The sequence below is a fragment of the Otolemur garnettii genome, unplaced genomic scaffold (genome assembly GCF_000181295.1).
Source record: "Otolemur garnettii isolate 467f Iridium unplaced genomic scaffold, OtoGar3 scaffold00001, whole genome shotgun sequence".
NCBI classification, from domain to species: Eukaryota; Metazoa; Chordata; class Mammalia; order Primates; family Galagidae; genus Otolemur; species Otolemur garnettii.
In genome coordinates, this window is record NW_003852396.1 from 58,568,108 (window position 1) to 58,589,312 (window position 21,205).

At 33.8% G+C, this 21,205-nt stretch overlaps 1 protein-coding gene across 1 annotated transcript in view; it reads left to right on the plus strand.

The window, feature by feature from the left end:
- ELP4 (elongator acetyltransferase complex subunit 4) overlaps window positions 1-21,205 on the plus strand; it is a 93,705-nt gene that overhangs the window by 7,729 nt on the left and 64,771 nt on the right. Inside the window, exons 2-3 of the mRNA XM_023510053.1 lie at window positions 534-569; window positions 5,147-5,268. Coding sequence (XP_023365821.1) covers window positions 534-569; window positions 5,147-5,268 — 158 coding nt within the window. The remainder of the gene's footprint in view (window positions 1-533; window positions 570-5,146; window positions 5,269-21,205) is intronic.

The window sequence follows — 21,205 nt, forward strand, 5'->3', positions numbered from 1 at the left end:
ATGTTAATTTTAAATTTTAATATATTTACAGTATCTCCAAACTTTATATACTATGCATAATAAAAGAAGAATTAGCTTTAATATCAGTTCTTTTCTTAAAGGCCTACTAAATTCAAGGATAAATATTAAATGGAATTTCCATCATCATAACCTTTCTTTTCTATGTTGTACTTCTCAAGGTACTATGCACATTTAGGTATTGGCTATTGAGTTAATTTATTAACAAGTGCTAAATATAACATTGGGTTACTTAACCACTCTTATGTTGAATGCTACATGGTTTATCACAGAAGAAAGGAGGGTAGTACAGTATATTATGAAAGTAATTGTAAGGTGTAGTATGTAATTACGTATAATATGTTATTATTTCATAATAGCACCTTGAACATAGTATTGCAAAGGTAATTAAAATGTTGTTTGCAACTGCAATTTTAAAGTTGTGGAAGTGCCTGTCCTTGTTAAAGCCTAATTTCTATGCTAAAGATAACATGAATGGTAGATTAATTTTCTTCTTGGTTTTGTTTCATTTCCAGGTGGAGGTTTAGCTGTTGGAACAGTTCTTCTAATCGGTTAGTATAACATTGATGCTTTGCACTTCCAGGTCACAGTTTTCTGTTGTGCATAATGATTTTATGGATTTCCCATTATGAAATTTAATGTTTAAGCTCTTAACTCTCTGCAGGAATTAAGATAAACTAGCAATTGCCTTCAATTCCGATTTAAATTCCAGTGTTAATCTGAACTTGAAATAAATTTGGCAAATATAACTGGAAATAGAACTCTTATAATTTAGGAACCTGTGATCAAGGAATTCTAGAAATGGCAATGGCAAATGCACTTTTAAAAGTTTGTCTTTCAGTAAATAAAGAGGAATGGAAGGTTTTTACTGAAAAAGATAATTTACAGGTTTGGTATAAATAAATACATAAAGTAGAAAAAGAAATGTAAGAAAATTAAGTTGTTTTCACAGTTCCTCCTCTTCATCCCCAAAGATAATAGTGTCCTGGTTGTCCCACATGAATATTTCTATATAAGTTATATACACAAGAGTATTTATCACCTTGCTTTGTTCACTTAATACATCTTAAGAGATCAGTTCATGTGCATGTGTAGAGCTGTACCTTATTCTTGTTAACAATTGTGTAGGATTTGATTGTATAGATGTGCCATAATTTATTGAACTAGTTCTCCATAGAAAAATGTATTTATTCTATTTTTACTTAAAATTTATTTAATTCTATTTTTCTATTAGCAACAGTGCTATTTTGCATAATATGGTCTATAATCTTTGCATACATATATAAATGTATGTAATAAATTCCAAGATACCAACTTGCTTGATTGAGGCATGTTAAATTTTGTTAGATTGTTTTCCCAACAGGCCATCCTACATATACTTAAACCAGTAGTTATAAGAATACTAGTTTACTCTCATCTCACCCTTAATAATACTGTCTATCAAAAAACATTTACATATTTAATAATCCAAATAGATTAGCCTGTGAGGAATCTCTTCTGCTGGGTTCTCCACTTTTCTATAGTTCCCTGGCCAACGTGAGTTGTATGATGAATGAAATCCACCTCGTATGTCTCTTAGGCCTCTTTTTCTGCATTCTAAGTATTCCTACTTTTCATGTCCATTATACTTTTATAAATTATAAAAGTATAAATTATAATTCCCTTCACCATCATGATCACTGCCTTTTGAAGATGGCTTAGTTTGTGTAAGTTCCCAAGCTAAATATATCTTTGTCAATCTGGTCGACTCCTATAGAGTGGAAAGACAATCTTCCTTAAGCTAGGAGTTAAACTATTAATTCAAGACAAAATTACATTTGCTTTTTGGCAGTTCAGTCACATCATCATCATTTTTACTGGCCCAGGGTTATGGGGAGTCACTAAATAGATTAATTAAATGTTTAATTGTTCAACCTCAAAATTGGTTTCACAGAATTGATAATTTCCAGCTTGATGAGCTTAGTGTTTTTGCTAATCTCTAAGTAGGTGATCTTCTTCCTGTTGGCTTTTTCTGCTTCATAAGACTCATTTGAGAACATAGAAATGATTAACTATATAGAATATGTGTGTATAAGAAGGTGTGTTTTCAGCAAAACTACAGTAGGTGTGGCTGACTTAAAAGTCAATTATTTGTTCTTTTCCCCTAAATTCTATCAATATTTAGTATATGTATACTATGTGCCAGGGGTCCTCAGACTTTTTCAACAAGGGGCCAGTTCACTGCCCCTCAGACCATTGGAGTTCAGTTCACTGTCCCTCAGACAGTTGGAGGGCCAGACTGCGGGCCCCGGGACAAGTCGGACAGGCAGCGGCGGCAAAAACACCCGGCGGGCTGGTTAAATGTCCTCAACAGGCCACATGTGGCCTACAGGCCGTAGTTTGAGGACACCTAGTGCTCATTACTATATGTCTATATGCTCATTACTAGGGATATAATAATAAGATGTGGTTTTGACCACAAGATTCTTTTAGCCTTGTGGGAAAAATTTCCACAAAGATGCTGAAATAAAATATTTATTTAACATTTATTAAATGTTATCATGAAGGTTATGAGGGTGCTCCGGAGCACTCTGATCATCTCACCCAAACTCAAGGAAAGCTCGTCAAAGTTGGTACTAGCTGTTCTGCTTCTGGAGGGATTTGAGTGAATTATCAACCAAAGTAATAAATGGATTAATGCAAAGGTCCTGAGGCAAGAAGCTGCGTGGCTGATGCCAGTAGTAAATTGCTGTGCCTGGAGCATACAGCATATAGAAAGGAAGTGTCTAAAAAGAAGGCTGCACAGGTGATCTAGAGAGGCTTCTGCACCGTACTTTTGGGGTGCTTTCCTTTAGGGAGCTCTGTAAAGCCATTTGAAGTTTTGTTTTGTTTTGTTTTGTTTTGTTTTTGTAGAGATAGAGTCTCACTTTATCGCCCTTGGTAGAGTGCTGTGGCGTTACAGAGCTCACAGCAACCTCCAACTCCTGGGCTTAGGTGATTCTCTTGCCTCAGCCTCCGGATTAGGTGGGTCGACAGGTGCCCACCACAATACTTGGCTATTTTTTTGTTGCAGTTTGGCTGGAGCTGGGTTTGAATCCGCCACCCAGCGCCCTACCCACTGAGCCACAGGCACCACCCAAGCCATTTGAAGTTTTACAATGGGAGTGACAAGAATAGATTTGCTCTTTAGAAAAAAACTGGTATTTGCTCTTTAGAAAAAAACTTGAGTATTGTGGGAAATAGACTGGAGAGGAACAGGACTGAAAATAGAGGAAACAATTGGAGGCTGATGGTGAGAAGTAAGGGTTAACTGAACTAAGTTGTTGGCCGTAAAGAAGGAAAGAAATAGATTGATTCTAAAGATTTTAGGAGGTTGAAGCCATAGGACTTGGTTTCTTTAAAAAAAAAAAAAAAAAAGGAAAGAAAAGAAAAAAATTAGCCGTGTGTGGTGGCATGCACCTATAGGCCCACCTACTCAAGAAGCTGAGTGAGGCAGGAGGATCATTTGAGCCCTTGAGTTTGAGGCTGCAGTGAGCTGTGAATATGCCCCTGCACTCCTGCTTCACAAGACTCTGTCTCTTAAAAAAAAAAAAAGCAACAACAATAAACATACACCTAAAAAGCACTGAAAGGAAATAGAACAAAATTTTAGCAATGATTCTGTGAGGATGGTAGGATGGTGATTGAATATTTTAAGATTTTAATTTTCTATTTTGTTAAAATATCAACCTTAGAAATTAAAAATTTTAGGATAGGGTTTATTTCTTTCATCTTTGACTTATAATGACCTCAGATTAAATGATTCCTTTTGTAAACTGATTTAATAATTATTATTTAAGATAAAAAGTAGTTTGTTTTTAAACATGACTTTCTATTTTGTTCTAAAGTTGAATGGAGGAAAATTCTTAGTTACTAAAGTAAGCATTTTTTTCTAGTATGAAAGCTGTATTAGTCAATATAGCTGGAAAAGATAAGATTTGTCCCTAAGGGAACCTAGGGACATTCATAAGCAAAAAAACCCCACAAACTTGAAATTCTTACGTGTCATGATCACCGTCATTCCAAAGCAGACTTCGCTGTGATTGCTGCCAGCTTTGCATTGCTTTCCAAAGCCTTCAGATAACTATTTTTTAAATGGTGTCTTCTCCATGTTTTATAATGATGGCTGCAGGAGGTTTTGCACAATGATTTCCTGCTGACATTAGCACAAGTTCAAACTTCCTTACCAATGTTTTCAATAGTGTGATTTTTACAAATATTAATGATCCCTGATATGTTATAGGAATTCAGTTAATATTTATTGAATAAATGAGTAATGGCTACTCCCTTTTTAGAGAATGCAATAAGTATACCCGTGTTTCTTGCCTTTGCGTTTTGTTCAGACTGTTAAAAAAAGCTGATATAAAAATGTAGGCACGTTCATCAGCAGTATTAAGAGAGCAAAGATAAACTGAAGCTATTTTTATTATATAATGAAATCACAAAAATATAACATGTATTTACCTAAGAAACCTCTTTATTCAATGTTTAATCATTAAAATTCAAGAAGGGGGGTGAGAGAGTAATGAAAAGCAAAAGGACTATTTACTGAGAAAACATTTAGTACAAATTTAGAAACTCTATCAAATTAAAATCTTCAATATTAAATTACTGTTGAATTTTAAAGCCAAAGCTGATTGTGGGAGTAATACTATTTTTGCAAATTTTATAAGTATTAATTATCAGGCTACATACATTGAATGCTTAATTATTGTGACATGAAAGAAATGAGGTGTGAGCTTACAGACTACTCTGTGGATTATAATGGTGATGTTAGAGGTACTGTGAGAAAATGCGCTATATCTTAGTAAAGAAAAAAAAAGGCCTCTGAATTCTTTCATATTATAATCACATGTAATCCTCTTAATTTTGTGAATATTAGAGTGGTGCCATAGTTGGAGAATGATCTTTAGAATTAGAAAGTCTTTATTAAAGGTACCTTCTTCTCATTAACTATACAAGTCTCTTAGCCTATCTAACCGTGCTTTAGGAAAATATAATTATGGTCCCATCTCACATACTTGTTTTAAGGAAAAGATTTGTAAAAACATGCAAATGCACTTGCTATATGAGAGGAGTCTGACTATAAATTTTTTTTTCTTTTTCACAGAAGAGGATAAATATAATACTTATTCACCTTTGCTCTTCAAATATTTCCTGGCAGAGGGAATCATTAATGGGCATACTGTGTTGGTTGCATCTGCTAAAGAAGACCCTGCTGTCATTTTACAGGTTAGAATATACTAATCCAAAATTGCATTTTGAACATCATGACACAATATTTCTCATACATGTAAACAAGATATATGTTTGTGCGTATACAAACTATATTGAAATGGATTAATAGAACTGTACCTTTTATCTCAAAAAATATCAAATGTATTTGAATATAGAGTTTTGTTTTAAATTAGTGTTCTTGGATAGTTTTTAAACTTAAAATTTATATCAAAGGTAAGGAAATGTTAATAAGCTGTTATACAAGGGAACTAAATAAAATTATTGGACCAGGTATTCATAAAAGTCATGTCTAATAGCAAAAAATTCTAGTTTATAAGCTGGATATGATGGCTGGTGCCTATAATCCTAGCCCTCTGGGAGGCTGAGGCAGGTGGATTGCTTGAGCTCTGGCGTTCGAGACCAGAGCAATTATACCTAGGCCTGTTCTTTATTATTCCTGTGTCAGAGGAAAGTCTGAGCAAGAACAAGACCCTGCACCCGTAGTCCCAGCTACTCAGGAGGCTGAGGCAAGAGGATTGTAGCTTATAAGTCGAGGTTGCTATGAGCTATGATGCCACGCCACTCTACAAACTAACTGAGACACTGTCTCAAAGAGAAAAAAAATTAAAGAACATTTCTCACCTTTCTCTGGCAAGCAGTATAAACTAGAATTGTTTTTTTTTTTTTTTTTTTTTTTGAGACAGAGTCTCACTTTGTTTCACTTGGTAGAGTGTCACAGCATCACAGCTCACAGCAACCTCAAACTCTTGGGCTCAAGCGATTCTCTTGCCTCAGCCTCCCAAGTAGCTGGAACTACAGGTGCCTGCCACAACGCCTGACTATTTTTAGAGATGAGATCTTGCTCTAGCTCAGGCTGGTCTCAAACTCAAACTTGTGAGCTCAGGGAATCCACCTACGTTGGCCTCCCAGAGCGTTATGATTACAGGCGTGAGCCACTGCACCCGGCCTAGAATTTTTTCTTTTTAATGTGATAGTGAGGTCAAAACTAAAATGAATCTTTCATATGAGTCAGACTTTATTAACTAATTTATTAAATAATAATAAAGAACAGGCCTAGGTATAATTGCTTTTCCTCTGATTGCAGGGCCGGGTTTTTTCAATCTTTTTTCAGTTGTTTCATTTTTGTAGTATTTTGTTGATGTTTTTATTTCTTCTTTTGCTCTTTTCCCTGGCTTTAATCATCTTGACCAATTTTAGACAATATTGCACTTGCAATTCTGTTAAGGCCAAAATCATTATTATAAAGAAACTCTATACATTCTTCATGGCATATGGCACAGTATTCTGATCCTAAGATTTTTATGTCAAATGCCTTAATAATCTGACACAGGAAAGTTTTCCAGGCCAAAAGTTGGAGGGCCTGTATATGCTTTTCAAAGTCAAGTGTTTTTTTAGTGTTTCTTTCTTTCTTTTCTTTTTTTTTTTAGACAGAGCTTTACTATGTTGCCCTCAATAGAGTCCTATGGCGTCACAGCTCACAGCAACCTCAAACTCTTGGGCTTAAGCAATTCTCTTGCCTCAGCCTCCCAAGTAGCTGGGAATTCAGGTGCCCACCACAACACCTGGCTATTTTTTGTTGCAGTCGTCATTGTTGTTTATCTGGCCTGGGCCAGGTTCAGTTCACCTGCCTTGGTGCTTGGTATATGTGGCCGGTGCCCTACCCACTGAGCTATGGGTACCGCCCCAAAGTAAAGTGTTTTGTTTTTCTTTCTTTCTAATTTAGCTAACTGATGTTAAAATCTAGTATATATATATTTGTATGATTTGCTTTAAGAGTACCATTTTTTATTTCAAAACTAATCCCTGACTTCTTCTTAGGTACCTTGAATTTATACAAGTCAGTATTAAAAATCTCAGGTACTTTACATGTTCTGCTTTAGACTGTGTACACGTGTTTCAAGCTGTATACTACCTCTTCCATCAAACTTTTATAAACTATCTGGTCAACTAAAAGAAAAATACTTGAAATAACAGTTTTCAAAACATTGGGCATCAGACAATAAAGGATGGGAATTGTTGACATATGCAAAACAAAGAAGGCAAGGGCTGTAATTAATTTCCCTAGCTTACTAAGGAAATTGCAATATTGCAATTAGTATATTGCTTCCTTTGTGATTAAATAGGGATAACATTTGACCTTTGTGAAAGTCTTCCAAACCACAGTGGTTCCAATTTTATAAGTAAGGGATATAAGGTTAGATTGACATGCAAGTTTCTAATCTAATAAAAGAAAATCACATCAAACTTCTTTCCATTTACTTCAGCTTCCTCATCAATTGTGATGGCATTAAATTGGAGATATTTAATTTGAGGAGTACTTGTAACTATAGTCATTTCTTAGGCCTTATCTGTTGACCTATGAATAGCACTTGATATCATTGATCACTTTTTCCTCCCTGATACACTCTGTTCTCTTGCTTTCTAGGAGCCTATAAAGTGTCCCAAAAGTTCCCCATAGGGAAAATGGGAAATTATAGCTAAATAATCTCTCTCTCTTTTTTTTTTTTTACAAAATATTCATTACAAAATTTTACAAAGAGGTGGCCAACACACAGAGAATATTTCACAAATATTTTTAATGAATGTTTTGTAAAAATCGGTACATTTTGTTACAATTTCCCATTTTCTCTGTGTATGGCAACTTTCAGGTGACTTTTGGAGCACTCTGTATTTTCTTGGTGTCCACCTGCCTCAGTAGCCACTTTTCCTCATTCTTCTCTGCTAGTTCCTAGTTATTCTCCACCTTTTAATATAAGGGTGTTCCAGGACTCAGTCCTAAAACTCTTTTTCTTTTAAATCTGTATTTTTTTGCTGATCACATTCTGCCCCAGGGATATCAATACTGTTTACAGTTGACAACGTTCAAATTTGTATATATATCAGAGCTCCTACTGCCTACTCCGTGTCAAACACGGAGACAGTTGTATATCCCACTGTCTACTTCTCTCTCTGATATGTGCCCACTGGTGACCTCAAACTTAACATGTTCAGTATCAAACTCCTGAGCTGTTCCCCCTAAACTTGTTCCTTTTCTAGCCTTTCCCATGTTAATTAATAGCAACTCAGGTCTTACGTTTGCTCAAGCTAAAAACCATGGATTCGTCCTTAACTATCATTGTCCTTAACTATCATCCAATGATAGTTAAGTTAAACTAGATGATTCCTATCATCCAGTTTCTCAGGAAATCCACATAATATGTAAAATATGGCCACTTTGAACCTACATTATTTATTGCTTACCCTCTCTACTTCTGCCCTTGTTTCTCTTCAATCACTTCTCACCAAAATATTCAAAGTGATACTCTTCGAATATGTGTGAGTCAGATCGTGTCTCTCATCTACTCAAAACTATCCAGAAGAGACCACAGTCTTTATAATGCTTTTCAAAATCTCCAGTTCACATGCTCTCACCTTCTCATTACCTCTCCACCACATTACTTAATATTGCCTCCTAACTTTATATTATTTACATAAAGTACCTTGCCTGTTAGGCATGCTCCAAAACTAGGGCCGTTGGATTTGCTATTCCCTGTACCACAAACTGCTTTGCTTCTCTCAGATTTTGCTACTACCCTTATTAATGTTGTACCTCCCTACTCCTATTCCTCAGATCTCCTAATCTTCTTGTCTGCTTTTTCTTCTTTTCTCCCCAGCTTCACCATCCACCTGGTATACTTTAAAATTTACTTTTATATTATTTATTGTGTTTCTTTTTTGTTTCTTCTTGTTGAATTTGAGGTGGAGTCTTGCTCTGTCACTCAGGCTAGAATCCAGTAGCATCATTATCATAGCTCACAGCAACCTCAAACTCATGGGCTCAAGCGATCCTCCCATCTCAGCCTCTCAAGTAGTTGAGACCACAGACATTAGCCACACCACACTTGGCTAATTTTTCTACTTTTTTAGAGATGGGGGTCTTGCTATGTTGCTCAGGCTGTACTCAAAATCCTGGCCTTAAGGAATCTTCCCACCCCCACCTCCCAAAGTGCTCAGATTACAGGTGTGAGCCATAGCACCTAGCTGTTTATTATTGTGTTTCTTCCCCATAATGGCAGAGTGTTTTCTCTGTTTTATTCATTGCTATACTTCTATTGCCTATCACAGGCGATAGACAAATGAATATTTAATGTATATGAATAGTTTAGGGAAGTAATAAAATTCTAAGATCTTTGTAATGGTTAATTTTGTGTCAACTTGATTAGGCCACATGTTGCTTAGATATTTAATTAAATATTATTCTCAGTGTTCCTATAAAGGAGCATTTGAATGAAATTAACATTTAATTTGGTAGACTGCCCTCCTTAATAGGTATGGGCTTTATCCAATCAATTGAAGGCCTCAACAAAACAAAAGGCTGATCCTGCCCTGAGTAAGAGAGAATTTTTCCTGTCTAACTGCATTTGAATTTAGACATTGACGTTTTCCAACTGTATTACTCTAACTGAAACATCAACTCTTCTTGGGTCTTCAGCCTGCCAGCCTTCAGATTGGAACTCCACCTTTGGTTTTCCTGATTCTCAGGCCTGTGGACCTGGATTGGAACTACACTATCAGCTTTCCCATGTGCATACCTTGCTGATCTTGGGATTTGTCAGCTTCCATAGTTGTGTGCGCCCGTTTCTTGTAAGGAATTTCTTTATATAGTCACATGCACACATGTGCACACACACACTCTATTGGTTTTCTGTCTCTAGAGAGACTTACTGGTACAGTTTTTAATGTCTAGATTCCCTTGCTCTGTTCTAGCATTGGTGTTGTTTTGTTTTGTTTTAAAGTTGTTAAATTTCTTTTGGCTTTCTTCCATCCCTTTCCTTAGCTTTAGTGAAATAGAATTGTCAAAAGTTTGACAATTTATTTAAAATATATTTAAAAGTGTGCAATGTAATGATTTGATATATGTATACACTGTGAAATGATTCTCACAGTCAGATTAACTAACACACCCACAGAGTTACCATTTTTTGGTGTGGTAAGAACACTTCAGAATTGCTCTTTTAACAAATTTTAAGTATGCAATACATTAACTATAATCACCATATTGTACATTAGATCCCCACAACTTATTCATCTTATAACTGAAATGTTGCCCTCTGAACAACATCTCCCTGTATTTCCCACAGTCTGGCCCCTGACAACCACTGTTCTACTCCCTACCAGGCATCCTCAAACTATGGCCCATGGACTACATGCAGCCTACCAAGGACATTTATCCGGCCCGCTGGGTGTTTTTGCCTACACTGCCTGTCCTGCTTAGCAGCCAACTTGTCCCGGGGCCCCACAGTCCAGCCCTCTAATGGTCTGAGGGACAGTGAACCGGCCCCCTGTTTAAAAAGTTTGAGGACCCCTAAGCATAGGTATTAAGGACTATGTTCTAGTATCGTCACATCCATGATGCTTTACCTTGTATGCTTAAAAGGTACTATCAAAAACATAATTGCTGCCACAAAATCCTAATGATCTTAAGCATAAGATTTACTTTATTATAGCATTACAGATTTGATAATGTATTTTGAAATTTTATTTTATTCTTTTTATAAGTAGCTGAAAACAAATTGTTTTTATTTAATTAGCAAGTTTGTTATACATGCCAATTGAATATGTAACAATAATAAAGTCAGTGAAGTTAAATTTTAAATTAACCAAAAAGTTAAATGTGTAATCTTCAGGAAAAATTTGTAATCTATGATTTTAATGCCATCATTTGCTTTTAAGTAAAACTGGTTATACAGATGAGTATTGAAAGTAGTCAAAGCTCCTATATACTAAGTAATCTACACCACTGGTTCTCAACCTTACTAATGCCGCAGCCCTTTAATACAGTTCCTGTGGGTCGCAACCCACAGATTGAGAACTGCTGATCCACATTTAAACATTTCCCTTAATTAATAAAATTATTTAGTTTTTTTTGTCTTTTAATTTTGATTTTGTTCTTGTATTTTACGCAGCTCTACTCTGAAAATATATCTGGTTTTTAATATAATATAGTCTTCTTCGCCCGTTGGTAATATTTCTAAATTCCAATCGTGTTATTTTATGTTTCGTACATGTTTGATATGGAATAATGAAACAGTATTTTATTTAAAAGAATAATGTGTATTGTCATTTTCCTATGAAGAAATATTGTTTCTAACATATACATATTTAATGTGGTCCAGGTAATGTTTATATATATTTAGAGTAGACTGAATTAGAAAATGATGGATAAAAATTTAAATTATTTCTGTCTTCATAACACCAATGCAAAGGTATTTCTAGCATCTAAGAAGAACAAAATATTTTTATAATTTAAAATAGGATCTTGAATAATAATATTGGTAGATAAATAGGTTTTTCTACGTAAAAGCCAGGATTTCAGTATACCCAACTTAATTATAGTTATACTTAAAACCTCACTTTTATCAAATAGTCCAACAATGAATGACCAAACCCAAGATATTAACAGCATTTAGGGATACAGTGCAAGAAAAAACAACATGCTGTAATTGCTTAATTTTAATTTTATAATATATGATTGGGGATTTCTACAAGCTATAACCAAGGCAAATATTTCTGGTATGAGAAAAGGGAAAAGACAATCTTATAGACCATAATTATCTTAAAACTGTAAGATAACTAAAAGACAAGTAAAGGATAAAAAGCCCCATCAGCTGCCTAAGATATATAACCACCCAGCAATTTATCCATCATCCTTTGAAAACATATTCATGCTTATTGTAGTCAAAGCTACTTCAGGAAGTCAGCATTAAGATGTAATGCTGAAAAATTACACCCCTTAGAAAATCCTATAGAACAATATACATGATGTTGTTAAAGCTTTTAAAACACACATGGTATGTATTTTTCAGTTAACTTTTCTATCTAGAGAAATTTTCTTAATCATCTCAAATACAGTGCTGAGTATTCTCCAAGAAAATTTTCTGTGGAATGTTTTCTAAAAATAGTAAAAATTACATTTTTATGTAAAAAGGTTTAAACATTTATCAATAGACTGATTTTTTCACAAAATTAAAAAAATTACACAAACAAATATCCACACAGACATTTCTATAGAACTTGAAGATGTTTTCATATATATTACACTATTTTCATGATTTTTAATGATACATGTTAATATTTATAGAATTAGAGAAAGTAAAATGACTTTCAAATGTAAATTTAAATGCTGTTATATTCTGAAGTCAGTTTAAAACTTAATGGAAATATTTGCTAGTGATGACTTGCTAATAGGTAATATTACTGCAGTAAGAGGTATCTGATATCTAGAGCAAAGGGTGAATTCTTGACCTATTGCATTAATTTTCTAGAACATTTTTTAATTATTATGGGCACATAATGGTTGTATATATTTATAGGGTACATGTGATATCTCAATACAGGAATACAATGTGAGTTAATCAAATCAGGGTAATCAAGGTATCCATCACCTCAGGTGCTTATTATTTCTTTGTGTTAGGAACATTCCTTTTGTGTGTGTGTGTGTGTGTGTGTGTGTAAGAAAGAGTCTCACTTTTTTGCCCCTGGTAGAATGCCATGGCAACACAGTTCACAACAACCTCAGACTCCTGGGCTTAAGCAATTCTCTTAACTCAGCCTCCCAAGTAGCTGGGAGGGACTACAGGTGCCTGCCATAACGCCCGGCTATTTTTGTGTTGTGGTTGTCATTATTGTTTAGCAGGCCGAGGACGGGTTTGAACGCACCAGCCCCAGTGTATATGGCCGGCACCCTATCCACTGAGCTGAGTGCTGAGCCAGAACATTCTAATTCAGTTCTTTTAGTTATTGCTGAGTATAGTCACTTTATGTTATCAAATATTGTTCATACTAGCCAAATAATATTTTTGAACACTGTCTGACTTTAGCCACAGTTAAAACAAAATAGGAGGTTGGACACTTTAAATGAGCTTAAAATTTTGTATTTCTTTATAAAGAACTCATTAAGCACATCATCACCAGCATGTTGTAACTACCTAGATGTTTACTAAAGGTATACAGTATGTATTTTAAACACCAAATATAACATTAAATAATTAGGCCAAATTAAATTAAAGTGAGATTTCCCATAGAAACTCCTTCATAATTGGAAACTAATGCTCATTTTATAATAACCCATGTTGCAAAGTAATAATTTATTAAAAATAAGCCATATCATATTTGATGAATTAATATAGCAATAGGATATTTAGTAACAAAGTGACATGCTAACATGAAAAAATTTAGAATAAAACCTTTAGAGTTCTTTTTATGGATTGTAAGGTCCATAAGTGAAAATTAAAATAATATCAATAATTTGAAGCATTATTTTATATCCCAAATATCAGATTTTTACTCAAATATTGAACTCACTTGCTAAAATGTAATTCATTGTGCTCTTTATCTTTTGCTTTGACTTGTTGAGTTTAACTGAGGTCAAAGGCATTGGTTGATTTAGAATTAGTTTAAACAATATAATTTGCTAAACAATGTAAGGTTTGATTACAATTATAAAGATTTCTTTTCTCTCTGTCAATTTGGTATCAAGATTGAAAAGTCTTGTGTTTGCCATCCATCTGTTATTCACTGATCATAGGAAAAAAATTAGAAGTCTAAATCCAGTGAGTGGAGGGTTATCTGCTTTTATCACATTGTAGTCCAGTCTACCTTTCTGAGTGACTAGAATACAGAAATGTCTCAGATCCAACTCTGGCTTTCCCAGTTCTGCCAAAAAAGGTGAGGGAACAGCTATAAGAATGACACTATTAAAGAACCAACCCTTGATTGGCCAAATATACTATGGAACATTTTTATTTTATTCATCTCCAAAGTTATAACTTTTTCCTTTTCTTTCTTTTTTTTTTAGAGACAGGGTCTCACTCTGTCTCCCAGGGTAAAGTACATTAGCCTAATCATAGCTCATTGGAACCTTAAACTCCTGGGCTCCAGTAATCCTCCTTCGCCAACCTCCTGAGCAGCTGGAACAACAGGTGCACATCACATCACTTGGCTAATTTTTAAATTTATTTTTAGAGACAGCATCTTGCCATAATTGCCCAGGCTGGTCCTGAACTCTTGGCCTCATGTGTTCTCCCAAAATGCTGAGATTATAGAAGCGAGCCACCATACTCAGCCTCAAAAGTTAAAATTTAATAATTATTCAGAACTGAAATAATTAAGAATATCATGTTATAAATAAAAATTATTTTCTGCCTCTTTATCATTCCGCTGTGCAAGCTTTATTCATTCTCAATCCCTTATAAATAATATTTTTCCATATGTTTTTACTTTTTCTAGTCTGTATAATGGCATTTGTTATATGTTCTTGAAACTATTTTAGCACTGTTTATCTTTTGTCTGTAGTACAATTATTAGAAGAGCCCTTTGAAGGCAGAGCTATAATCAGAATATTTTCCCTTCCTTTCTTATCAACATTTTATTCAGAAAATTATCAAGTTGTCTATACATTTTTCAGTGCTTACTACTCAGAAGTGATAGTTGAGCCAGAAATTTGCTGTTTGACCCCAGGGTTTCAGTCTCACCACCCCCCTACACACACACCCCAAGCTACTGTGAGAGCTTATTTAAAATTCTAAGTTCTCCCCTGGCAGCCACAGTTAGAGCTTCTTTGGCAAACTGAAAAGACTAAGAAAAAACATGCAAAGGCTCAATACTGCTTGCAGTGACCTACATTTGTAGCCAGCTTTTAAAGATGTCATGCCTTATTTTCTAGTAATGAAATAAAGGATAAGATAAAAATAAAGATGTAAAGAATAAACCCACTCTCCACCTCTCCATCACTAGCTAGTGGGAACCATTGCTGCTATAACATTAATATAAACACATATTTGGCATTGATACTTATGCAGCAATCAACAAAGAAATTTTGTTGCCTAAGTCATATGGCATAAATGCCATACCCTCTCATTGGATGTTTATCATCATATTTCCTATTACAAGTACCAGATTATTTGTATATAAACGTAAGTACACTTATGAAGGTGAAATTTATTTGGAATCTGAATTTAGATTTTAATTTCTGTGTTACTGCTTAACTATTTGCAAGATCTAGCGCAAGTCTCTTAACCTGTCGTATTAAGAGAAGGATAATATTTACTCTGGCTACCTCATTCTAGAGCTCCAAATTAATAATGAATTGGGGCTTTGCCTTCTAGATCCTAAAGCAGTTATTCCAGGCTTCAAATTTACTTTCAAAAATTTTATTTTGAACCTATAAGAAATTAGTGATTGTGAATTCTAAGGTGGTCATTGTTATGCTCAATTAGTGATTGTGAATTCTAAGGTGGTCATTGTTATGCTCAAAAGAAATGTTAAAATCTTGAACCTATTACACACATATAGTACAGAAAGTCAGAATTTGGAACATTAAAAATAGAATTCATTTTTCTTCTGAAGACTTTTTATTTTTTCAGAAGAAAAGGTAATCAGTCCTTTACAGAGGGATAAATGACTTCCAAATCTGAAAATAAGAGCCATTAAAATGGAAAGAAAATACTTTTTTGTCAGCTCCCCAAATTAACATATTACCTCACTAAATAACAACAGTAAAGGATACAACAAGGAGAAAAGCAGCACACAGTGAAGGGTTAGATAGACAGATCATGGAGTATTTTATATATAAAAGGATAACTTTATTGTATGAAAGCCCCAAAGAAGACAGGGCTCCCTCTCCAGCTAGTGTTGGGGAGATTCCTTCACTGGCCAGTGTTTCTTTCCTGAAAATTTTAGGTATTTTTAATCAGAAACTGACAGTTGGAGCAAGTGACCTTAGTTCACCACGTCCATCTTTTCTAATTATGGTATGTTAATGAAGTCCAAGGCTTTCAAAATGTGATTACTATTGGCATAATATTCATCTTACAGTTTGACAGTGTGTCTAAAAGTCTTTGCTAAATTATCAAAAATAGAATAGATGGTAGTAAACTGAAGACATAAATTGGAAGTAGAGAATAGATTTGAGACTCTGAGGTAAAGATTCTTATTTTATACTTCTTAAAGCAGATTACAACATACAGACTACTATAAAATTAAAGATGCCCTGTCTTATCCCTTTATCCAGGTGCCTCTACTTCTCAGTAATCAAAGAGTAGAAGGAGAATCAGTTTTGTTCATCAACACCAAATATTTCACAGAAAATAATTTAATAAAATTAAAATGATATCCAGTCTCACATAGTGCCCCACAATACTGTAAGGATGTTTGCTTGTGAATTTTTCCATAAGGTGGTTTTATTCTGGAAAAATAAAAGAAAATGATTTCAAACAAATAAAACCATGCCATTGCCAATTGAGAAGATTTCTTTGACAGTGGATACTCCTGAAACTCTAGAATACTTCTTTTCCAAAAGTTTAAAAATTCTGTGAACTCTGTTTAAGAAATAATAATGATATTAAAGATCATTGTTACTATCTTAGTTTCTTTCAAACTAATGTAAATTATATTAAAAACGGCTTCAGTCGTATCAGATTTTTAGAAATTATCTTAGTTAATATATAATAGGGACACAATACTTGAACTTTGTAGAAAATCTTTTCAATCCTAAGAATCATATAATCAAATTATTATTGTGTGATCTACTTAGTATGGACTATCATCTATAACATTTTCAGAGAGACAAATTAATATACACTGTTATACATGAAAACATTTACAAAAAATAATTATTGCACACAGTCTTATTAGACCCAAAAATACTAGTCATAAAGCAGAAAAGTCAGTGTAATTTTTAAAACATTTTATAAGATTTATTTTAACCAAGATATTTCCTATTACAAGCACTACATTATTTATATATATACATAAGTACAGTCAGGCACTGCATAGTAACATTTTAGTCAATGACAAACCACATGTACAGTGGTGGTCCCAGGAATATAATACTGTATTTTTACCATACCTTTTTTGTTTAGATACACAATTACTTATCATCATGTTACAGTTGCCTTCAGTATTTCTTAGGTAATGTGTTATACATTTTTTATGGCCTAGGAGCAATAGGCTATACCAGTGGTTCTCAACCTTCCTAATGCCACAAACTTTAATACTTAGCAACAAAAATAATTTTGTGGTTGGGGTCACCACAACATGAGGAACTGTATTAAAGGGTCGCAACATTAGGAAGGTTGAGAACCACTGGGCTATACCATATGGCCTATGTATGTAATAGGTTACACCATCTAGATTTGTGTAAGTACACTCTGTAATATTTATATTATACAATGATAAAATGCATTTCTCCTTAAGCAATGCATGACTAAGTGTGTATATGTGTGTGTACAGGCTTATGTACTTGTGTGATACACACATATATACAGTACGTATGCATATACATGTGTGTATATGTATACCACATATAAATAATACACAGAAGTTTACATGCTTTTATTAATGTTAGTCACCTACTTAGTAACTTTCTTTACCATAACCATAGAAGTATTTGCAGTTTATTTCCTTATATTAACCCTCAAATATGAGTTGTACTGATATATAGTATACCCAGAGTCAGATAAAATATTGTAACATTTAATATATGAACTTTACTTTGTAAAGGAACCTGCCACAGAAAAGCTCTTATTTTTATGGTTAGAAATACTTATATATACCAACAGTCCATCCATGTCTCTCAATTAAAGTAAAAGTATGGAATTTTTTATTTTAACCTTTTTAAGAAATTTATTTGAGGCTCCGCACCAGTGTCTGACACCTGAGCTGGCAGGTTTGACTCCAGCCCGGGCCCGCCAAACAGCAATGATGGCTGCAACCAAAAAATAGCCGGGCATTGTGGCAGGCGCCTGTAGTCCCAGCTACTTGGGAGGCAGAGGCAGGAGACTCACTTGAGCCCAGGAGTTGGAGGTTGCTGTGAGCTGTGATGTCACAGCACTCTACCCAGGGCAACAGCTTGAGGCTCTATCTCAAAAAAAAAAAAAAAAAAAAAAAAAAGAGGCCACCTTTTAAAGAAAGATCATTGTCCAGGTGTGGTGACTCATACCTGTAATCCCAGCACTCTGGGAGGCTGAAGCAGGAGGATTCCTTGAGCTCAGGAGCTTGAGACCAGACTGAACAACAGTGAGACCCCATCTCTGATTAAAAAAAAAAGAAAGAAAGAAAGAAATTTATTTGAAATAAGAGGACATTTAGAAATAATATGTAATATAGCTTTTGCATTTTGATATATAAAATTTATAAATTCTAGATCTTTGCTCAATATATGTGGTATATGAGGAAAATTAATAAAATTAATATCAACTACATGAAGAGTTATTCCTAGCAGCTTGATGGTTTTGATTATTTATTTATGTCAGAAAATAATTATGGAAACTAATAATATGAGAACTCCAAGAAACTCAGTGTTTTTCCCTATAAATTCCTTTTAAGTCAGGGCCATTTGTAGGCAGTACTGAAAGCATGTGGTTGCCTTCGTCAAGACGTGGAATATTATTTATGATATTAGTAGGCATATTGCTAGGACCTAGATAAGGAATTTAAATCTGCCTGCACTGCATTTTTCCAATCTCATTACTAGAACCTAAGGATTATTTACATATCTAAATTGCTTTAAAATCTTTCTGTGATTGGTACTTGTAAAAATGTGATGGTTAAGAATATAATATTTTAAAATAGTTATGATTCCTTTTAAGTGAAGGTAGCTTTTTTTATTTCTTAATGTATTTCTTGCCTCCGTTTCTGAATATGTTATATAGATGTGTATTTCTTGTTCTTCATGTTATGCTCCTCCTTTCTTCTATCTTAGTCAAAAAAAAAAAAAGAAAAATTAAGGAAGTATATTAGCCAGTCTTCTCAACACTTCCTGGTTTACATGTTAAAGGGAAATGTGATAGGGATTGATAGCAAAGTATTGAGAGTGTTGTTCTTATCTCACTGAACTCCTTTTTTATTTTCTGATTCATGTAAGATGTAGTTGCCAAATAAAAAGGATTTTTTTTTCAATAGCTTAACTCAGGAGTTTTATTAGAACAATATTTGTATATCATTGTGAAAATATTTTTTCACCCTTCTTATAACAGCATAATTTTGCCACCTTTGTATTCAAAAAAAAATCTTAAATTACATTAAGATATTTTTTATTTGTACTGAGCTTAGTTTGAAAATATTCATGGGAATAAATTAATTTGCTAATTATCAATCTTAAAATCTCTTGAGTTTTTAAAACTTTTATGCAATATCAACTGTACCCCCTGCCCTGACTTTGTGCAATTCTATGACATTTTTCTAAATGTTTTTAACAGCTAACTCACTCCCCTCCCCCATTTTTCTAAATAGTTTAGATGGAGATAATGTTGGGGATATTCCTTTAGTATATGGATATTCAGGTTAGATGTCTGGTACTTTCATATTAAAATTATGTCAATCAATAATATCCTTGGATATTTTTCTGTTTTCTAACTTTTAGAAAATAAATGTTGCCAAAACAAACACAAAAAAAGCCAACAAAGTAACATACTTACTGATACATGGATAATGCTTAAGTAGTATTAATTATACAGTTATCAAAACCCGCAAGGATCAAAAGATTTTATTTTTAAGAAGGATTTCTCATGCTGCATGGATTATGTTGCTACATAATAGCTCAGTAGTACTTCTGCTGAATTGTAAAATAGCTTAGAGAGGAGTATGATGCCCATAGTTGGTGTAATGCATTGGTAATTAAGAGGGTGTGAGGTTAAGCTTCATTAACTGCTGAGGGATTGTATCTTGGGTTTTATTATGCCCTAGAGAACATAAAAAGTGAGAAGGGTCAAACTGTTGGAATCAGGTTTTGCTTGTGCATCTGCCAAAACAAAGACCACAAAATGATATAGCAGTAAGCATAGAAAAGCATAAAATGAAAAGGAAAGAAATATATTTACAGCACTTTATGGATAAAAATAAATGTGTTTGATGAATATATATATGCAAATATATGAGAAGTTTGTAATAATTTAGTTTCATATAGGATTTTTTAAAGTAGGAAAACTATTCTTTTTATCCAAAGGTAGTGCCATTGTCTTCATTCACATTAGTTTTCTAACCTTGTTGTCTGATTAAAAAAGGGAAATCTGGGCAGTGCCTGTTGCTCAAAGGAGTAGGGTGCTGGCCCCATATCCTGGAGGTGTTGGGTTCAAACCCAGCCCCAGCCAAAAACTGCAAGAAAAAAAAAAAGAGAGAAATCTTTTCTTTCCATCTTGTCTTTTGTATAGAACTTATGAAGTCTGTTTTTTATTTTTATTTATTCATGACCTGTGCTACCTAATACATAATAATTGTAAGTACCATACTGCAGAAAAGAACCAAAAATGTGAATTCTTTCTTTTAGAAAAGGCACATATAACAATAATACATCATGTTCTAGGTTAGAAATCAAAGGCTGGAGATTTTTAAAAGTATGAAGGAGGATACTGACTGATTGACAGCTGTAATAGCTGAATATTAAAGAGTTTTATTCTTAGCATTCTCTTGAAATAGAGATTTCATCAAAATACAAATTAATTTTTTTGTTTGATTAGAAACAGACATTATAACAAATGGTGTGGTAGATTATAGTAGTGATTACATCTGACTTGGTCAGTGAGTCACAATAAGCAGGCTGGGTAATGTTGACATACTTCAAAAATTATAAGGCTTCTAAATATGATAACGTGTTGAGTAAATTTTTACATTATGAATTTCTGGATACTAAAAGACAAAAGTACCAGAGTGTTCCTTCTTCTGTCCCCAAGCTCTCATTTTCATTGTCATTTTCACTTGCATTATGAATAGTAATATGGAAACCATAGAGATAATGTTTCATATAATGGATTTTTTTCAGAGGTAAAGAATGATCTGATACTATTGCCTTAGGATCAATTTTCTAGCACTGATTAATTCTTCACAAGTCTACAAACCCTAGTACTGATGATTTGTAATTGTATGGATCACATTTTTTTTGTTCAGATTTTTGGCT